Genomic DNA, 19,120 nt, shown 5'->3' with positions numbered 1-19,120 from the left:
GGCTTCTCTGACTAAACTTGCTAAGGATTGTTTTAGGATAAGCTTCGAAAATAAACTTGAACCCAGCCTGAAAGGTGACACTCACAGAGGAAAACCACTGGCCAGGTATGACGTTTTGGGATGGAAGAGCTCTTGAATTTTGAAAAACCAAACATAAAACTTCATATATTTCTAGTAAGCTCTGAAGAAAAGTATGTTCCTTGAATCAGCAAAGAGTGTGTTATGATTTGTTAATCATTGGCTGTTTGTTCTAATATACGCTACTAAAATAAAAAAGGGTTTTAAAACCCTTACTTGCAGGTAAACTAAAGAACGGGGTCAAACAGGATTGTTCGCATCTGTGTGACTTTTAGGTCTTGTAAGATTATTATGGTCTGGGGTACTGTAGAAGAGCAACTCTGCAGGTCAAATCTTGTGTAAGTTTCTAGTTCACTATAAACATTTCCAGACAATCTGTTTATTGAGCATTCGTCCTGGGTTTGTTTGCAGGGAGATTAGATGATGTTGGCTATTTAATAGGCATTCATACAGTTGGTTTGTAGGGAGATTATACGATGTTGCTTCACAGCATGTGCTATTCCACACTTTCCAGTGCATTTCCCTGTCACTTTCCGTACCGCAAAAAGTCCAATTTTGTGGGGAGGTGGGCTTGTTGCGCAAGATCTTCCAATGTGCTATAATTGTGCAAACTGAATTTGCTGGTATGTGATTAAATCTAACCCCAAGTTAGCAACAGTCTTGAAGTGCTTTAAGGCAGCTTTCCCCTCCGAATGAACATATGGGGATATCTGGTTGTATACAGGGAAACTACACATTGTAACCCAGTTTTCCACATCTTCTTTTATTTTAAATTATCACCACCACCACCATCATCATCAAAAAAAACCACACATTTTGGCTCAGTGGAGAGAAAAATCCACCAAAGTCCCCTAAGCCAATAGGTACAGGCCCGGCCATACCAAGAAGAAGTGGTAGCTGTGGCGGCCTCTCTCTTTTCAACATGGCGTCCGTGAAAGAGGTATCCAGCTTCACTGAGGACCTGCTGTGTCCCATCTGCCTCTCCATCTTCCGAGACCCACACATGCTGGAGTGTGGCCACAGCTTCTGTGCCCCGTGCTTGGAGCCCTGCATCCCCAAGGGCCAGAGGCGCGGGCTGTGCCCCGAGTGCCGGCGGCCATTTGCTTTGCGCCGCATGGCCATCAACCGAGCCCTCTGCAGCCTGGCCGAGAAGGCCCGCCTTCTCAAGCTGGACGAAGGTCCCCAGGTCGGCGGGACTGGAGGCTGGTACTTCTGCGAGGAGCACGAGGAGCCGCTCAAACTCTTCTGCAGCCAGGATGAGGGGCCCGTCTGCGTGATCTGCCGCGACTTGCCTCAGCATCGTGGGCACGACTTCCTGCCCATCAAAAACGCGGTTCAGGCCTATCAGGTGAGAGAGGCCGTTTGTTATTCAGCAATGGGCCGGAGGCTAAGTCACAACAACAGCCTCCATGCATGTACACTCATACCTCGGGTTACAGACGCTTCAGGTTGCGTTTTTTGGGGTTGCAGACCGCCAAAACCTAGAAGTACCGGAACGGATTACTTCCGGGTTTTGGCGGTCACGCATGTACAGAAGCACTAAATCATGGATTGCGCATGCGCAGACATGCCGAATCGCAACCCGTGCGTGCGCAGATGTGCCATTGTGGATTGCGGACGCTACGGGTTGCGAACGTGCATCCCTCACGGATCATGTTCGCAACCAGAGCATCCACTGTATTAGGAATCTGTTTCCAGACCTTCTAAGTCAGAGGGCTTTCAACGAAAGGACTTTTCCCAGAGGTGCCATTTTAAAAATTTAATTGGCATTTAGGGTGGACATTAAGTCAGCGGTGGAGCAAGCCGATTGGGTGCCTGGGGCAGCGCGTGTGCCCTGCACCGAGGGGTGGGGCCAGCCGCCCGTAGGGTGGGGCAAGCCGGGGCAGGATGCTCTATGGGGCCTCCGAGGAGTCTGCCTGCCTCCTCCCCCTCAGCCGCCCTACAGCTGAGGAGGAGGCAGCAGGTGGACTGTTTGGGGCAGACGCGTGGCTCAGGAGCACTGCAGGCCCCGCAGTGAGTGCCACCTGGCATTTTGTCACCCCCCTCAGTAGTGACACCCGGGACGACCTGCCCCCAACGCACCCCCTTCCTCCGCCCCTGCATTCAGTCACTCTGTGGAGCCTTATTCTATAGTAAGTCCTCCAGATCGCGGGTGGCACTGTGGGTTAAACCACAGAGCCTAGGACTTGCCCATCAGAAGGTCGGCGGTTCGAATCCCCACGATCAGGTGAGCTCCCGTTGCTCGGTCCCTGCTCCTGCCAACCTAGCAGTTTGAAAGCACGTCAAAGTGCACATAGATAAATAGGTACCACTCTGGTGGGAAGGTAAATGGCGTTTCCATGCACTGCTCTGGTTCGCCAGAAGCGGCTTAGTCATGCTGGCCACATGACCCGGAAGCTGTACGCCGGCTCCCTCAGCCAATAAAGTAAGATGAGTGCCGCAACCCCAGAGTCGGCCACGACTGGACCTAATGGTCAGGGGTGCCTTCACCTTTACCTTTAAGTCCTCCAGATATTGCTGGACTCTAGTTCCCATCACCCCCAGGCAGCCTGGCAAATTCTAAGGGATGATGGGAGTAGGACTTCCAGCAACATCTGGAAGATGACATATTATTAGTCACCCTTGAACCAAAGTAACTGAATGTCCCCTCTCCCCTGAATTATAATAGGCATTCATACAGTTGGTTTGTAGGGAGATTAGATGATGTTGCTTCACAGCAAGTGTTACCCCACACTTTCCACTGCATTTCCCTGTCACTTTCTTTACCGCAAAAAGTCCAGTTTTGTGGGGAGGTGGGCTTGTTGTGCAAGACCTTCCAAGCTACTATAATTGTGCAAACCGAATTTGCCGGTATGTGATTAAATCCAACCCCAAGATAGCAACAGTCCTGAAGTGCTTTATAAGAAACAACTTGGACAGAACAATTGTACCCATCTATCACGATGCTCCTGTCATTTTAGAAATTTAGAAGAGGTCCTAGATAAATGGACTTAGGGTTGTCCAGCCTTCCTGAGCTGCCTTCCAAACATGTTTTTCCTAATGCTATTGCACATAGTGAAAAGTTTTGCATCTTTATTTCTAAATGATAGGTATTTTTTTGAAGCTCACTTTTAGGAAAACCAGGGCTGCTGTGGTGCTCCCAAATATGTGAATAGGCATAAGGGTTCCACTTCTTCAGTCCATCTCTAAGCCTAAGCATTCTTTTCCTACAAACCATCTTCATATGGGGAGACCTTCAGAGGGGTGATGTGTCCGTATGACATTTCCTCCACTCAGCCCTGTCCCCTTTGAAAGAATGCTATGCTATCTGAAATGGCATTGGGGGTTTTCTCTTTTGCTCCAGGACCAGCTGAAGGCATCTCTAGAGCCCCTGGAGGAAGGTCTCAGGCGGTTGAAGATGAGCCAGTGTCGCCAACAGGAGAACATTATAGAACTGAAGGTGCAGGCAGCATTGTTGGGTTTTATGATGGGGCAGTTGGGCTTTCCAGGCTATGCGATGCCAAACTGAGCCTATCCATTTCCTGGTAATCTTCTGGTCCGCCTCTGTACTTCTAGTCTGACCATCTGTTAATCGACACCTGATATTTAAACATTCAGTATTTTCAATGACCTTCAGACTACTGACGGCTCCACACTCAGAGAATAGTAAGACTGCTCTGAAGAAGATAAGTGTCTGGTCACGCGTTCTTTGTGAAGCACAACACAGGAGAGCCAGCTGAGTCTATTCAGCTAAATGAAGACTCTTTGCTCCTCTCTTTATAGGTTACCACATGCACAAGTGAGGATTGAAATTGAAATACTTTATTGTCACTTGTACAACTTGTATACAGTGAGCTAACACGAGCACCCCCCCACTCAGCTCTCTTAGTCAAGATTAATTCCCCTCGTTTACTGACGCACACCCACCAAACCCAAAAGTCAGTTGCCCTGTTGTGATCTTTTCATTCAGCAGCCTAACAGCCCACGGATAGAAGATGTTCTTTACCCTGTTGGTGTGACTAATCATGCTTCTATGTCTTCTGCCTGAGGGCAGGAGATCAAGAAAGTGCCGGCCAGGGTGTGAATCATCCCTGAGAATTTCCCTCACTCTCCTGACGCAATGTTCTTCCGCTATTTCATCCAGTGGATTCACGGGACAGCCCATAATATCTTGTGCTGAATTCACCACCCTCTGTAGGCACTTCCTATCAGTTGATGTCAAACCAACGTACCACACTGTAATACAGTATGAAAGGGCACTTTCTATTGTTCTGGTAGAAGGAGATCATTAAATGTTGATTGACATCGTTCTTCCGCAGTACTCTGAGGAGATGGAGTCTCTGCTGGGATGATCTCAGCTTGGCCTGCAATGCTTAGAAACAATGCTCTGGGGTGCCACCCATCCTGCGGCTCACAGGAATGTGGAGCAAGGGTTGTGGATCGCTCGCATTGTGATGACCAGCCACCACATCCTAAGTGGTTCTATGCATTACAAGTCCAGTGGGAATCCATGTTCACAGACCTCCATCATGGCCTCCAGCCCTGACCATCAATAAGCTACCTTTGAAGGTGACTCGGAAACTACAACTAATCCAGAATGCGGCAGCTAGACTGGTGACTGGGAACGGCTGCCAAGACCATATAACACCGGTCCTGAAAGACCTACATTGGCTCCCAGTATGTTTCCGAACACAATTCAAAGTGTTGGTGCTGACCTTTAAAGCCCTAAATGGCCTCGGCCCAGTATATCTGAAGGAGCGTCTCCACCCCCATCGTTCAGCCCGGACACTGAGGTCCAGCTCCGAGGGCCTTCTGGCGGTTCCCTTGCTGCGAGAAACCAAGTTACAGGGAACCAGGCAGAGGGCCTTCTTGGTAGTGGTGCCCGCCCTGTGGAACGCCCTCCCATCTGATATCAAGGAAATAAACAACTATCTGACTTTTAGAAGACATCTGAAGTCAGCCCTGTTTAGGGAAGTTTTTAATGTTCGATGTTTTGTCGCATTATTATTATTATTATTATTATTATTATTATTATTATTATTATTATGTTGGGAGCCACCCAGAGTGGCTGGGGAAGTCCTGCCAGATGGGTAGGGTATAAATAAAAAATTATTATTATTATAAATTATTATTATTATTGGTTATGCTTGCAGCAGGAAAAAGGCTGCTTGTTTTCATATCGTTCTTGGGAAAATGGGCCAGTCTTGGAAAACAGCATGGACCGCTCCATCTTGACCTGGCGGGACCATTATTATGGATTTATGAGGCTAACAATTGATTGCCTGGATGAATGATTTATCAGAGAGGGGTGTGCAGATCTGATTAATAGGTTGAGGGTCTAAGGGAGAAGTGGATTCTAGAGCAGGGCTATGGAGAACCTCAGGCCTGGGGGGCCATGAGTGACCTCACCCACACCCTTAGGACTCTTCCCCACCCCGTACACACCCTGCACTAGCCCTTCTTTGCCCCATAGGTCTTTTTGCCTGGCTGGAATATGCTCTTGAACGCTGCTCCTGCTTCTTACTTCACCTGGCTGGAGGAGAAAGAGGGATCTCTGTGTAGAAACCATCCTACTATATTCTGGAAGTTTCCCAGAAGGGAATGTGCCCTTTGGGTAGAGGAAGTTCTCTACCCCTGTTGTTCTAGAGCAGCCTTTCTCAACCTGTGGGTCCCCAGATGTTGTTGAACTACAACTCCCATCACCCCTAGCTAGCAAGGCCAGAGCTCAGGGAGGATGGGAGTTGTAGTCCAACAACATCTGGGGACCCACAGGTTGAGAACTGCTGTTCTAGAGGATTGGTAGGTTCTGTTATTGGGAGAGAGCAGAATCCCATTCACCAATCCCATTCGAGCAGAGCAGAAGCCTTCGGGTGCGAGTGACACACCTCTCCCCTTTCCAGACCTGCTCCGAGTCCTTGTCTGACCACGTCTCTGGGGAATTTGTGAAGATGCACCAGCTGCTGAGCGACAGAGAGCTGGGTTTAAAGGAGGCCCTGGAGAATCAGCGAGAGAAGAACTTGGCCCAGATGGAAACCAAGCTGAAGGAACTGAACTGGAAGGTGGCCTCTTGGTCGGAGACCCTCTGCCGGGTGCAGGCGGGACTGGAATGCAAGGACCAAATCAGTTTCCTCAAGGTGAGAGTAAACTAAGCCTGGCAGGACAGCATACTCTATGATCTTAACCCCTTCATGCATTAATTAGATGTAAGCATGTTGGTTATATGAGGCTGGTTATCCCACAGGGTGTGTTTACTGAGTTTTTCTATTAAAAAACATAGTTGATGTAGCCCTTAAGCAGCCCATATTAAGCAGTGGATCTTTTACCTTTCTCGCCCTGATCTGGCCACAGTGATCCATGTGATGGTCACCTCCAGGTTTGATTACTGTAATTTGCTCTATGCTGGGCTGCCCTTGAGGGTGACCCAGAAACTCCAGCAGGTGCAGAATGCCGCGGCGAGGCTCCTTATGGGGTCCTTGCTGTGGGATCACATTAATCCAGTGCTTTACCAGCTGCACTGGCTCCCGGTGGAGTACAGGGTCAGCTTTAAGGTGCTGGTTTTGACTTTTAAAGCCCTATGCGGCCTAGGACCCTCATACCTACGGGACCGCCTCTCCTGGTATGCCCCGCGGAGGACCTTAAGGTCCACAAATAACAACACTTTGGAGGTCCCGAGCCTCAAGGAGGTTAGATTGGTCTCAACTAGGGCCAAGGCCTTTTCAGCACTGGCCCCAACTTGGTGGAACTCTCTGTCACAAGAGACCAGGGCCCTGCGGGATTTGACATCTTTCTGCAGGGCCTGCAAGATGGAGCTGTTCCTTCTGGCCTTCGGCTTAGACTCACTCTGACCCCTTATATGGGATTTGGCATATACATTTTCACTCGGGTGAATATCTGATGTTTCCTCCCTTTATGGTCTTGATTTATGGGCTACTGCTACAATGAGGCTGCATTTTAAGCTGTATTTTTTAAGCCGTATTTTAATTAACTGTTTTTGTTTTTTTCTATTACATTTTATTGTACCATAATTTATATTTAGTGTTAGCTGCCCTCAGCCCGGCCCTGGCCAGGGAGGGCGGGGTATAAATAAAAAACTATATTTATATATTATTAAAATCACAGGGGTCCCTGTCAGTAAAAAAAGGGACCACCTTAGGAAAGAGTCCTTTTCAGATGTTTCTTTCACCTCACTCCTTTCTAATTTTTTCCCCACTTAGGAGGCAAAAGAGTTGCTGGAGAGGTGAGTCATGCCATGCCCTTTCTTGTTTATAATAAGCAATTGCAGGGTTGGGGGTATTACTAGGGATTTAAAAGATATGGGGCATGGGTCCGCAGACATAAATCTCCATAAAATGTGCATGTGCTGGTTTATAGAGAAGCAACCACAAAAGAAGCAGCCTGGGCTGCTCTTGCACCTTCTTTAAACAACTGATATGATATGATAGCCATGTTCAAATATATAAAAGGATGTCACATAGAGGAGGGAGAAAGGTTGTTTTCTGCTGCTCCAGAGAAGCGGACACGGAGCAATGGATCCAAACTACAAGAAAGAAGATTCCACCTAAACATTAGGAAGAACTTCCTGACAGTAAGAGCTGTTTGACAGTGGAATTTGGTGCCAAGGAGTGTGGTGGAGTCTCCTACTTTGGAGGTCTTTAAGCAGAGGCTTGACAACCATATGTCAGGAGGGCTCTGATGGTGTTTCCTGCTTGGCAGGGGGTTGGACTCGATGGCCCTTGTGGTCTCTTCCAACTCTATGATTCTATGATTCTAACTCCCGCTACAGAAATCACACAAAGCTTTTGCCAGCATAGAGATCAAGGATGGAGAACTGGTGGCCTTCAAAATTTATTGTTTATTATTATTATTATTACCTCCCACAGGGTCCGCACAGAGCAAGGAGCCCAGGTTGATGAGGAAGAGGAAATCGAAGCTGAGGCGGCGGAAGACATTTTGGGAGCCAGCAGTGAAGACACAGACGAGTGTGAGAATGAGACCGATGAGGGGCTGGCGAGAGATGAGGGAGATGCGTATGAGGAAGAGGAGGAGGAGGAAGAAGAAGAGGAGGAAGAGGAAGAAGAGGAGGAGGAAGAAGAGGAGGAATATGAAGAAGAGCGAGTGCGAGAGATGGCTGCAGAGGAAGAAGACGAAGATGGAGTGGTTCCTGTGGACTTGAACCTGGGCGAGTTTAAGGGCCCTCTGCAGTTCTACGCCTGGAAAGAGCTCTTGGGTGCTGTGCATCCAGGTGAAGTTTCTCCTGCTGCATTCTGGGAAATGGGGCTTTCAGGTCAAGTGTATTTGAAAATCCCAAAGAGGCAGCTATATTATGCTCTGCCTTCCTGTTATCTGGAAGTTCAGGCTCATTAGTCAGGATACGGTGAACAGGAATAGGTTTTAGTAGGCCTCCACGTGTTCGATTGCTCATGTGAGCAACCCCCCGATGTGTGATTCGGGGACCTGCAAACAACAACAACAACAATTGACCTTTAAAGCCCTAAACAGCCTCAGCCCAGTATGTCTGAAGGAGCGTCTCCACCCCCATCGTTCAGCCCAGACACTGAAGTCCAGCTTTGAGGGCCTTCTGGCAGTTCCCTCACTGCGAGATGTGAGGTTACCAGGAACCAGGCAGAGGGCCTTCTCGGTAGTGGCGCCCTCCCTGTGGAATGCCCTCCCATCAGATGTCAAGGAAATAAAAACCTATCTGACTTTTATGAGACATCTGAAGGCAGCCCTGTTTAGGGACGTTTTTAATGTTTGATGTTTTATTGTGTTTTTAATATTTTGTTGGGAGCCACCCAGAGTGGCTGGGGAAACCCAGCCAGATGAGCAGGGATATAAATAAATTACTATTGTAATTATAATTATAATAATTATATAATAAAAACATTAAAATAATCCAGCACTCTTGTCCTTTTCTCCCCCAGTCCCTGCGTGCATCACTTTGGACTGCAATTCCGCTCATCCCAGCCTGGTCCTTGTGGAGGAAGCCACCGGGGTCAAGTTCAGCCCGGGGCGACGCTTCTGGCGACGGAAACCTGAGCGCTTCACCTCGAGCCCTTGCGTGGTGGGCCGGAAGGGCTTCACCACGGGCCGGTACTACTGGGAGGTGCGTGTCGGGGACAGCGCGGGCTGGGTGATCGGGGCGGCCAAGAAGTCGGTGAAACGCAAGAAGCGCCTGAACTTCCGGCCCAAGGAAGGCGTGTGGGCCATCGAGTTGCGGGCTGGAGAGTACCGAGCCCTGAGCGAGCCGCGGACCCTGCTCTCGGTCTGCGGGAGGATGGATAAAGTGGGGGTCTACCTGGACTTTGAAGGGGGCCAGCTCTCGTTCTATAACAGCAGCAGCATGAATCACCTCTACACCTTCCAAGTGTCCTTCCACGAGGAACTGCTTCCTTTCCTCAGCACCCAGGGCAGCCACCCGCTATCTGTGTGGGACCTGGAGCTCTGAGTTGCTGGAGAGCTTCCAGCAACTTTGGGATGCCATCGCAGAACCACCAAACTCAGGCTGTGGATCTGGAGCCCTCGATAAACAAACCCTGCTTCAAAGGTTATTTATGTATGCTACGACTGCTGCCAGAACTTTGTTAGCCCCAAAATGGAAAGTACCAGAATTACCAACAATAGAGGAGATGGTTGATTATGCGGAACTAGCAAAACTGACCTGTAGAATCCGAAATCAGGAGGAAGCAAAATTCCAAAAAGATTGGAGTAAATTTATGGAGTACATAAATAATAACTGTAGAAATCTGAAGACTCTGGCAGGGCTGAAATAAATCTTACGATGTAGATAGGATTGGATACAATAAGAAACTCTGGAAAAGTAACTGACATAAGAAAACCTGTTGAAGGGAGGGAAGGAAGTCAATGCTCAGCAGTGTGGGGAAAGAATGTGGGTAAATGATTATTGAATTTTACTGTATTTTGTTTGCTTGTATTAAATGGAACACCAATAAAAAGCTTTATAAAAAATTATTAATAAAAGGAGAAACAAACCCCGCTTCCTCAGAAGATCAGACTTTGGGCAATAAAGCAACTGTGCTGGAAAGAGCGAGGTAACATGCACTGCGAGGCAACACCGTCTAATTTCTCCTCAAACGAGTCAGAATGAATCAACATTACATAGTTTAGGGCATGTCATTTTAAGGGGCAAAGCTTAATTTCTGCAAATTTCTTCTGCAAGCGGTCGTAATAATACATTTTTGGCTGTGAGGAATTCAAATCTGCTAATTTTTTTTGTGATCGGACAACATTTAGCCTTGTAAGTTTGATGAAGAAGCATACAAACTGCTTTTGGAAAACCCAGGAATTTTAATTTTACCTCATGAAAATGTCAGGTAATGCTGAATAATAACGACAATAATAAATATAAATAAAATTCACGTATAACTGCAAGGACTTGCTTTTCTTTCCTTTGGACCACATCAGTGAAGGCGAGAGGGAACGTATGTCATCTGCGCAGCCCAAGACCTACATAGATACTGCCTAGGCTTGCGCCCCAGGGAGCTTGCTGCGGGGCTGATAACACAGCGGTTTGGCTTCACCCCTGTGTCTGACACCTGGATCTACATTCATTTATGCCAAAAAATATTAGTCACCCTTATGAAAAGTAATATTAATTTGTGTGGCTCTCCCCCTCTCCAAATTGTGCACACTTTGAATATACTGTTTTAACTGTGTGGTAGCTGCATTCCTTATTCTTGCATTTCTCCACTTAGCTGTTACCTTTATCAATAGCAACAAACATGAGCTACTCTGGGGAATTGCCACTTCCTACAGTCTCTTTAATTTGATGCTCTTAAGTTTCCTGGGACATTTTTCTATTTGGATGCACATTCAGCTGTTTCAATTACCGCCAGTGCTTCTGTCAGATCAATAAGCATGTTCCCTGGTGCATAGCAACCCCAAATCTCCTGTCAATCCGTAGAAATGCCTGAAATTACTTTTGAGAAACAGTATGTAGCTGGAGGGGGCCGCAGCTCTCCCAACCCTGCGATAAAACAGTTCTGAAAAGCAATCCCAGGCATTTCTCTCCCCAAATTGATGACAACCGGCTTCCTGAAAGCTTCAGTTGTTCTTGAATAGAATGTCCCTGTTTTCATCGGATAAATGTTTGGAGAGGATATGCGGTTCAGCTCCATCCTCCATCACTCATTCAGCTTCAGGAGGCAGGACTGCCTCCCCGGTCCTAGTCCAACACTCTAGTGGGGAGGGGGTGATTGACATGAGGTAGGGGTGGGTGGGCAGTGGTGGTAGGCCTATGTGTGTTGTATGTGTTCTGTATTCTGTGTGGGTGTCAGGGAACTGCCATCGGAGCCAGGGGGAGAGGGAGGGCTCCAGAGGGATTCCGGAGAGCGTCCCGGGAGGGAGAGAAGCAGCCCATCTTCTGGGGAAGGAAATCAGCGTAGCACCAGTGGAGAAGGGGGGCAGATGGGGGAATCTGAGAGGAGGCTCCATGACTCCTCGCCGGAGACCAGTGGGGAGAGCACGGGTCCTCCGATGCCCACACCCTCCCTGCACAGAAGGCTTCTGCGCAGGGAGAGTAGGTGGAGACTAGGCGTCAAAGAGCTTCTTTGCTGGAAGAAGTTCAAGAAACGCCCACTGACGGATTCTGCCAGCGATTGAGACAGCCACGGGTGAGAGGCTGTCCGGACAGAAAAGGTTCACTCAGGCAACCCAGCCAGGGGTGGCGCCGATTTACGCACGAGTAACCCCTAGAACCATTACAGTGGGGCACGGGGATCTCTCTTCCATCTTTGTGCTAACAAGACTCTTGCTGCTGTTGTAGCATACATAAATAAGTTTTTTATTTTTCTTGGCAGGTCTTGTCCTACAATCCCTAACAAAAATGCTTCTTTTTTTTTTTTACAAATGTCATTTTGAACATTTTTTCAATTCATTATATATCATTTCCCAGTTTTTTAAAACTTCTCTACATTCCCACCACATATGATAGAAAGTACCTTCTTTTTCTTTTCTTTTTTAATATATATTTATTAGCATTTTCTATAATGAAACAAAAACAAAAATAAACAACCACAAAAAGAGAGAGAAAAAAGAAAAAATATAACAAACATACAAAAATGTAAAACTTAAAAACAATTAAAAACACATAAAGTTTCAGTTGCTTATTTCTTTTAACTTATTTCTCAGACCTCCTCACACCTTCCCTTCTTGTATTCCAATTCAAATTATTAGCTCAGCAAATTCTTATTACTTATTTCTCAACTTTAACTTAATAATTTAATTTAACATATTATTCTTTTACTTTTTCTCTTTCATCCATTTCCTCAATTTATTTTTGCTAACCTTATTTTCATTTAATTTAGTTCATTTTAAAAAAACCAATATTACCTTATCCAAACTTAAACATCAATACTTATACATCAATACTCATTCTTAAAACATTTTTTCTAAAGTCAATCCAAATTCCCTTCCACGAATTTCCCAATTTTCATACAATTAACAAAACAAAATAAAAACAAAACAAATTATAATTATGTACCCTTTGGATTCCCAAACTCCACCCCCCCTTTCCCGGTTTCAGTCCCCAGTAAATGTCTTAATCTACTATCAGCCTGGAGATCTCACATCCGAGGCTCTTAATTCTCTCTCAATTCCTCTCTGCCGGTTTTTTTGATAGTCCTTAATATTGAATACCAAATCTCGGAGAAGCTCTGGCCCAACGGGATCTATGTTTCTTCCAGCCAGACCTCCATACTTAAAAGTGGAGCCCAAATCTTGTTTCTTACTTCTTTCAAGTCCAAATGTCCCCAAAGCTCCAACTTCCACCTTAAGCAAGTTTGTAATCCTTAGGTCTTCGGATCTCCACATAAGGAGATCTCTCCATTTTTCAATCTCCAGTTCAGGCCAGATTTTCCACATCAAATTTTTATTTTCCTTTGTTGCCATCATGTCTGGCCTCAAGCTCTCCTTTGTCATCTGCAAAATTAGAGCTCCTCCATCCTTTTCTTCAGGGACAACATATATCTCCTTCTCCAAATTCTCAAAGCTCTCAAGTTTCTCTTTTTGTCCTGTTGAATAGACTTCCTGATTCAAATCCTTATCAAATTCAATAATGTTATTTACTGTTAAGTCCAGAGTTGTAACATTTGTAGCCAAAACATCAATTTGGCCTTGTAACTTTCCCAAGAGAACAAAAACTCTGTCCAGTTCAGCCTGAATTTTCCCTCCTCCAGCCATTCTTGTAATGTCCCAAAACCCCCTCTAGAGGGATTTTGGTTCCTTGATAATCCTTCCAGTTCGAATCCAAAAATCGAGTTAGTTTGTAACAGCTCTTCTTTGTTTTCAACAAATTGTAAGAAAATTGTAACAATTATAACCAGCAGGAGCAACAGAAACAAAGTTCTCTTTTTCCATCTTGACAGCCAATTTGACAGCTGTCAAACTCTTCAGTACCTCATCAACAGGCTTTCTCACGGAGCACTCCCGGGTCCGGGGGGGGGTGGCACATCAGCTCCCAAAATTAGCTCTTTATCCACCAGTAAAATTTCTTAAACTGCCAAACTGTGAAATTAAAATCTTTTACCAAAAAAGGGGGAAAAAGGGGTTCACTGGACCTTAGTTAGCAGGTCCTTGCTTTAAATTATTTACAAGGAGGGGAGGCGGACTTCCTGTTTACACCTTCCCCGTTCGTGCCTAATTCATAAAAAAATTCTTTACAATTCCAATTTCCGTACTACTCACGGGTTGTTACTTTAAAGTCCAATTGCTCACAAGAAGAAGTCAGCGCTCTCCAACAATGGCAGTGCGGCTTCACTCCGCAGGAGAAGCAGTCGACTCTCAGCACCGCGCCGCTCACCCCGTTCCTGTTCCAAAGCCTTTAAAAAGGCTCCTTCGCAGCTCGGGGGGGGGGGGCGCAAATGGTGCCCGCCGAGTCACCACGCTCACAGGCTTCACCACCTGTGATTTTTGAAGGTCCCCGCGTCACCGCAGCGGCAAGACCCGATCCTGCAGAGCCGATTCCCTCGGAGCTCAGAGGGAATCCGCGATTAGTCGATCGCGCTAACCCAGAAGTCAGTACCTTCTTTTTCTTTACATTTCCAACTTATGTTTGAGCCAGTTTTATACATTTTTGCTATTTGTACTGGTGTGATATACCATCTATACATCATTTTCCTATAGTTTTCTTTCAGCGGAGAACAGTCAGTAAATTCCAGATCTAACTTCTACAGCTTTTCCCAGTCCTCAAACTGTATACTGTGTCCTATATCTTGTGCCCATTTAATCATAACTGATTTGACCTCTTCATCTTTTGTTTCCCATTCTAGCAGAATACTATATGCTTTCTTCAGCAGCTTCACTTCTGTCTCTGTGGTTTCTGTTTATATAACAAGCTACATACTTGTTCATTCATGGCAGTTTGACCTTAAATTTTACTTTTAAGCAGAAACTGCAGAGCATGACTGGGTTCATCAGCGAGCTGGCAGGAAGTTCCTGGCTCCCATCAGTCTTGCCGTGAGCAGACTACATAGGGGGAAGAGAGGGTCACTGATGTTGACTTAGCAAAAGACCGTGGGGCTGTAAATGCAGGAATCCTGGTTTCAATGGCAAAGCTGTGGCTATATGGGATGCTGATAGGTGAGTAAAAGGGTCTATTTTAGGAGCTGCTACTACCCTAGGCTAGGGGATGCGGGTGGTGCTGTGGGTTAAATCACAGAGGCTAGGACTTGCTGATCAGAAGGTCACCGGTTTGAATCCCCGTGACGGGGTGAGCTCCCATTGCTCGGTCCCTGCTCCTGCCAACCTAGCAGTTCGAAAGCACGTCAAAGTGCAAGTAGATAAATAGGTACCGCTCCAGTGGGAAGGTAAACGGCATTTCCATGCGCTGCTCTGGTTCGCCAGAAACGTCTTAGTCATGCTGGCCACATGACTCGGACGCTGTATGCCAGCTCCCTTGGCCAGTAAAGCGAGATGAGTGCCGCAACCCCAGAGTCGGCCACGACAGGACCTAACGGTCAGGGGTCCCTTTACCTTTACTACCCTAGGCAAATGGTGTGGGGGAGGGGGAGGTTATGAATTCAACAAAACTCAAATTGCAAAGCTTTCTCAGGATGCAGATTACTTCAGGTGGTGGATTACTTCAGGTGGTGGATTACACTTGAGCATACCTGTCAACATTTCCCTTTTCTTGTGAGGAATCCTATTTGGAATAAGGTAATTTCCCTTAAAAAGGGGGAAATGTTGACAGCTATGCACTTGAGATGTGCTCGGTTGTCCAATGGGAATCCTGATAAGGGAGTTTGCGGGGATTGCTTTTCAATACACAACCCCCACTTACAGCTCTTCCAGACCATCTGCTTATTCAGCATTCATCCTGATTTGCTTGCTCAAAGGTTAAATTGCACAATTAAAATTGCACAGAGGTTAAATTATGCCTGGTCTTTATTGAGCATTTGTTCTGGTTTGATCGCTGGGTGTTTACACCTATTTTGTCCATTTGTTCACCCCTCACTTTCCCATGCATTTCCTGGTTCACTTTCCAAACTGCAGAAAGTCTAGTATTTTTTAAAAAAAGATAAATGAAAGGGAAAAAAAGCATTTGCTGCACAAGGGTGACAGAGCCCTTTAATCCACCTTGATTGCGCTAGCCTAAAATCTGGTGTGCGCTTGAATTTCTCCTGTAAATACAACATGCAGGTGCCCTTGAAAAACTTGACTGAAAGAAGGGCCACATAGATGTTGTGTTGTTTTCGGTTCTTTGTTATTCCAGCTCTGCAATTGGTATCACAGCACAAGCCCAGTGCATTTCACTCACAATAGACAGTCTATCGCCAAAGAACGTGCAGCTCACTTACTTTGTGCAGGAAATTTTGCTTGCATGGAGATAATCCATAGAGGGGATTTTCTGTGTTTGTGTGTGTGTGTTTATGCAGCTTCATGCACCAATGTTTATTTTGCAAAGTACCCTGGCAAAATAAAAACCTCAGTGCTTTTTGAAATATGCAAGAATGTGCAGCTTCATTCCTTTTCAAACTAGTCCGCCAACTCTCACAGGCACCCTGCTTTGGGTGGGTGGAAGTGGGTGGTATAAATGCACAAGTTATGATGCCTTTGGCTTGTAGACCTCAGCATGCCTGAGCTCTCAGGAACTGCATCACATACACAATTTCTAAAAGCTGTCCTAAAAAATTGAAGGGAGATGGTTCCTTTTCCTAACTCACCTGAAACACTGAGTTTATTTATTCATTTTATTTTATTTTTAAAGTTTCATTTCTACATAGAAATGCAATTTATGATCCTTGCCCTTCGCCTCTCTTCCTTCCTCTTACAGTCAATATTCTGAGCGTAAGACCTTTGGAGTAGGGAGAAGTTATCTATCATCTATCTATATCTATCTATCTATCTCTATCTATCTATCTATCTATCTATCTATCTATCTATCTATCATCTATCTATCTATCATCTATCTATCTATATCAATTATCAACACATATACAGTGTATTCTATTGACGCTGCTATACATTGTATACTGGACTTGACATTCAACTTTTCTAAATCCACAAACACAAAAACACATATCACTTTCACTACACCAGTGTTGCTCTTCCTCCTGCTAGAGAAATCTCATTGGTTGACGGTATATTTCCCAACAGCTTGGGGGAAAGCACCTTCCGTTGTCCTAGCCCAAGAAGTCAGTGCCTGCTTCTGCCCGCTTAACCCCCCTTCCCTGTTCTCCCTTCTGCCCAGGCCCTGCTGCAGCCCTTTTGTTGACGGTGCCCGAACCTCTGATTTCCATCTCGGAAGGTAATACAGCCTTGCTCTCTGCCTCGTTGACTTTTCTGACTTCGGTGCCGGGCTACTTCCAGGTGCGATGGCGTTTTGTCACGGGCCGTCAGGTGGTGCTGATTCTCATGGCGGATAACTGCTTGGCAGGGAATGGTACCCAGCCCTGGAGGGAATTTTGCAAAATCAGCGTTAGGAAAGCAGACAAATACAGACATCGTGCAGAATTCTCCTCTGAGGATGCTTCTCTGTTACTCAAGGATGCGAGAGCTGAGGATTCTGGGATTTACTGCATTACCTTGCTGGCATTGGACGTGATGCTGTCGGCTAACATCAGTCTAACAGTGACCAAGGGTAAGAGGGTTAGGTTCGGTCTGCACCCTAGTGTGACCCTATTGTTTTCAATAAACAATTTAATTATAATATTATTATTCTGTTTATAAGAGATTATTTAATGATTATGTTTTTATTGATAGGCCCAGGGAAATCCTGGGCAAAATGATACGTCTTTATAACATGCCTGGAGCAGACCGAGGGACGATGCTTCACCCGACCTACTCACTTTCTCACATTGTGGTTTGGTTGTCTGTCATTTCTTGTTATTAAAATAACAGCCATTATAGATATAATGCTGGAGATAACTTGATTAAGATCTGTGGTTTTTAAGAAGTTAAAAGCAGCCGGGAGGCCTCCAGTGTCAAATCGGAACCACAAAACTATGTGGTCTAACCTTAACTCTAACTCTTCCCCACACCCCACACCCCACAATACAATAGTTTCCTGATTAAAATCAACCCCTCCCTAGGGCTGCTGTTTTTCCTACAGAGGAAAACGTACAGGTACCGTATAGATCCTTTTGAGACCCAAGGAGATGTGACACTCATCCTGCACTTTGGGATTTCGGGTGAATTTTGTAAAACAAATAACAGGCAGGGGTGGGGCAGAGCTGAGCAGAATGAAAGGTAAAGGTAAAGGGACCCCTGACCGTTAGCTCCAGTCGCAGACGACTCTGGGGTTGCAGCGCTCATCTCGCTTTACTGGCCAAGGGAGCCGGCGCACAGCTTCCGGGTCATGTGGCCAGCATGACTAAGCCACTTCTGGCAAACCAGAGCAGCGCACGGAAATGCCGTTTACCTTCCTGCCGGAGTGGTACCTATTTATCTACTTGCACCTTGACGTGCTTTCGAACTGCTAGGTTGGCAGGAGCAACGGGAGCTCACCCCATCGCAGGGATTCGAACCACTGACCTTCTGATCGGCAAAGTCCTAGGCTCTGTGGTTTAACCCACAGCGCCACCTGCGTCCCTAGAATGAAAGGAGGAGGGTGTTTTTTTAAACTTTCTGCTTCTGCTGTAATCTGACTGGAACCCCCCCCCAACCCCATGCCAGCTACTTGTCATAGGAGGAAAGCAGGGCATGCAAATTAATGGTCTTGCCGCTGTTTGTTGCTGGCATCCGTCCACCTCAGTAGATAACGAAGGAGTGCACCTTTAGGAGTGAAGTCAAACTGTTGGAAGGTTGCAGTTCCTCCTGTGTCCTAATTCTGCCCACACCTTTTTTCATTGCCATCAACCACCCTCAGCCCCACACAAGAGAGCGATGGGGAACCTTTGGCCCTCCAGAGATTGCTGGACTCCAACTCCCATCAGCCTCAGCCAGCATGGCCAGTCGTCTGGGATGATGGGAGTTGCAGCTCAGCAACTCAACCTTTGGAGGTCCTAATAATAATAATAATAATAATAATAATAATAATAATAATAATAAGTTGTAATTAGTTGTAGCTTCCAAGTCAGCTTCAAAGGTAGCCCCACATAGAGCGCATTGCAGTAGTCCAAGCGGGAGATAACCAGAGCATGCACCACTCTGGTTAGACAGTCTGCGGGCAGGTAGGGTCTCAGCCTGCGTACCAGATGGAGCTGGTAAACAGCTGCCCTGGACACAGAATTAACCTGCGCCTCCATGGACAGCTGTGAGTCCAAAATGACTCCCATAGGCTCCCCATCCCTGATAAAAGAGTTTATATAGCAGACAGTTGAGTCAAAGCCTGCTTCTCTTCTTTCCGGAGAAAGCAAAAGCCTTTGGGCATAAAAAGAAAATGTAAAGCCCCTTTCTTGTTAATTTAGCAGAAACAAACAATACCAAATACAAGGGCGTGCCATTTCTAGAAGAGGAGAGAAGTGGAATGCATATCAGCAAAAGTACAGGTAAGTTCTAGGGGACGGAGAATGGATGGGGAAAGGGAAATCAGGAAGGAAACAAAGGCGATGCTGGTAGAGGGAGTGTGCAGCAATTGATTTTCCTCCCTAAAAGAAAGCTTGCGTGT

General features: G+C 46.2%; 2 protein-coding genes across 2 annotated transcripts; both read left to right on the top strand.

Annotated features, from left to right (window-relative positions):
* The first annotated feature begins 886 nt into the window (after nt 1–886).
* On the top strand, nt 887–10,434 carry LOC309524860 (zinc-binding protein A33-like). The gene is made up of 6 exons (XM_082210005.1): nt 887–1,426; nt 3,422–3,517; nt 5,958–6,191; nt 7,272–7,294; nt 7,938–8,299; nt 8,979–10,434. The coding sequence occupies exons 1-6, from the start codon at nt 1,001–1,003 to the stop codon at nt 9,500–9,502; spliced, it is 1,665 nt and encodes a 554-aa protein (XP_082066131.1). The 5' UTR covers nt 887–1,000; the 3' UTR covers nt 9,503–10,434.
* Nucleotides 10,435–14,531: 4,097 nt separating this feature from the next.
* On the top strand, nt 14,532–19,012 carry LOC309526182 (uncharacterized protein; the record flags this gene model as incomplete). The annotated part of the gene is made up of 3 exons (XM_082212097.1): nt 14,532–14,652; nt 16,763–17,152; nt 18,921–19,012. The coding sequence occupies exons 1-3, from the start codon at nt 14,619–14,621 to the stop codon at nt 19,010–19,012; spliced, it is 516 nt and encodes a 171-aa protein (XP_082068223.1). The 5' UTR covers nt 14,532–14,618.
* Nucleotides 19,013–19,120: the final 108 nt, after the last annotated feature.

Source organism: Podarcis vaucheri (assembly GCF_965113315.1).
Source record: "Podarcis vaucheri genome assembly, chromosome: 2".
Taxonomy (NCBI): Eukaryota; Metazoa; Chordata; class Lepidosauria; order Squamata; family Lacertidae; genus Podarcis; species Podarcis vaucheri.
Note: the sequence above shows the minus strand (reverse complement) of the source record. Positions and strands in the feature narration are given on the sequence as shown.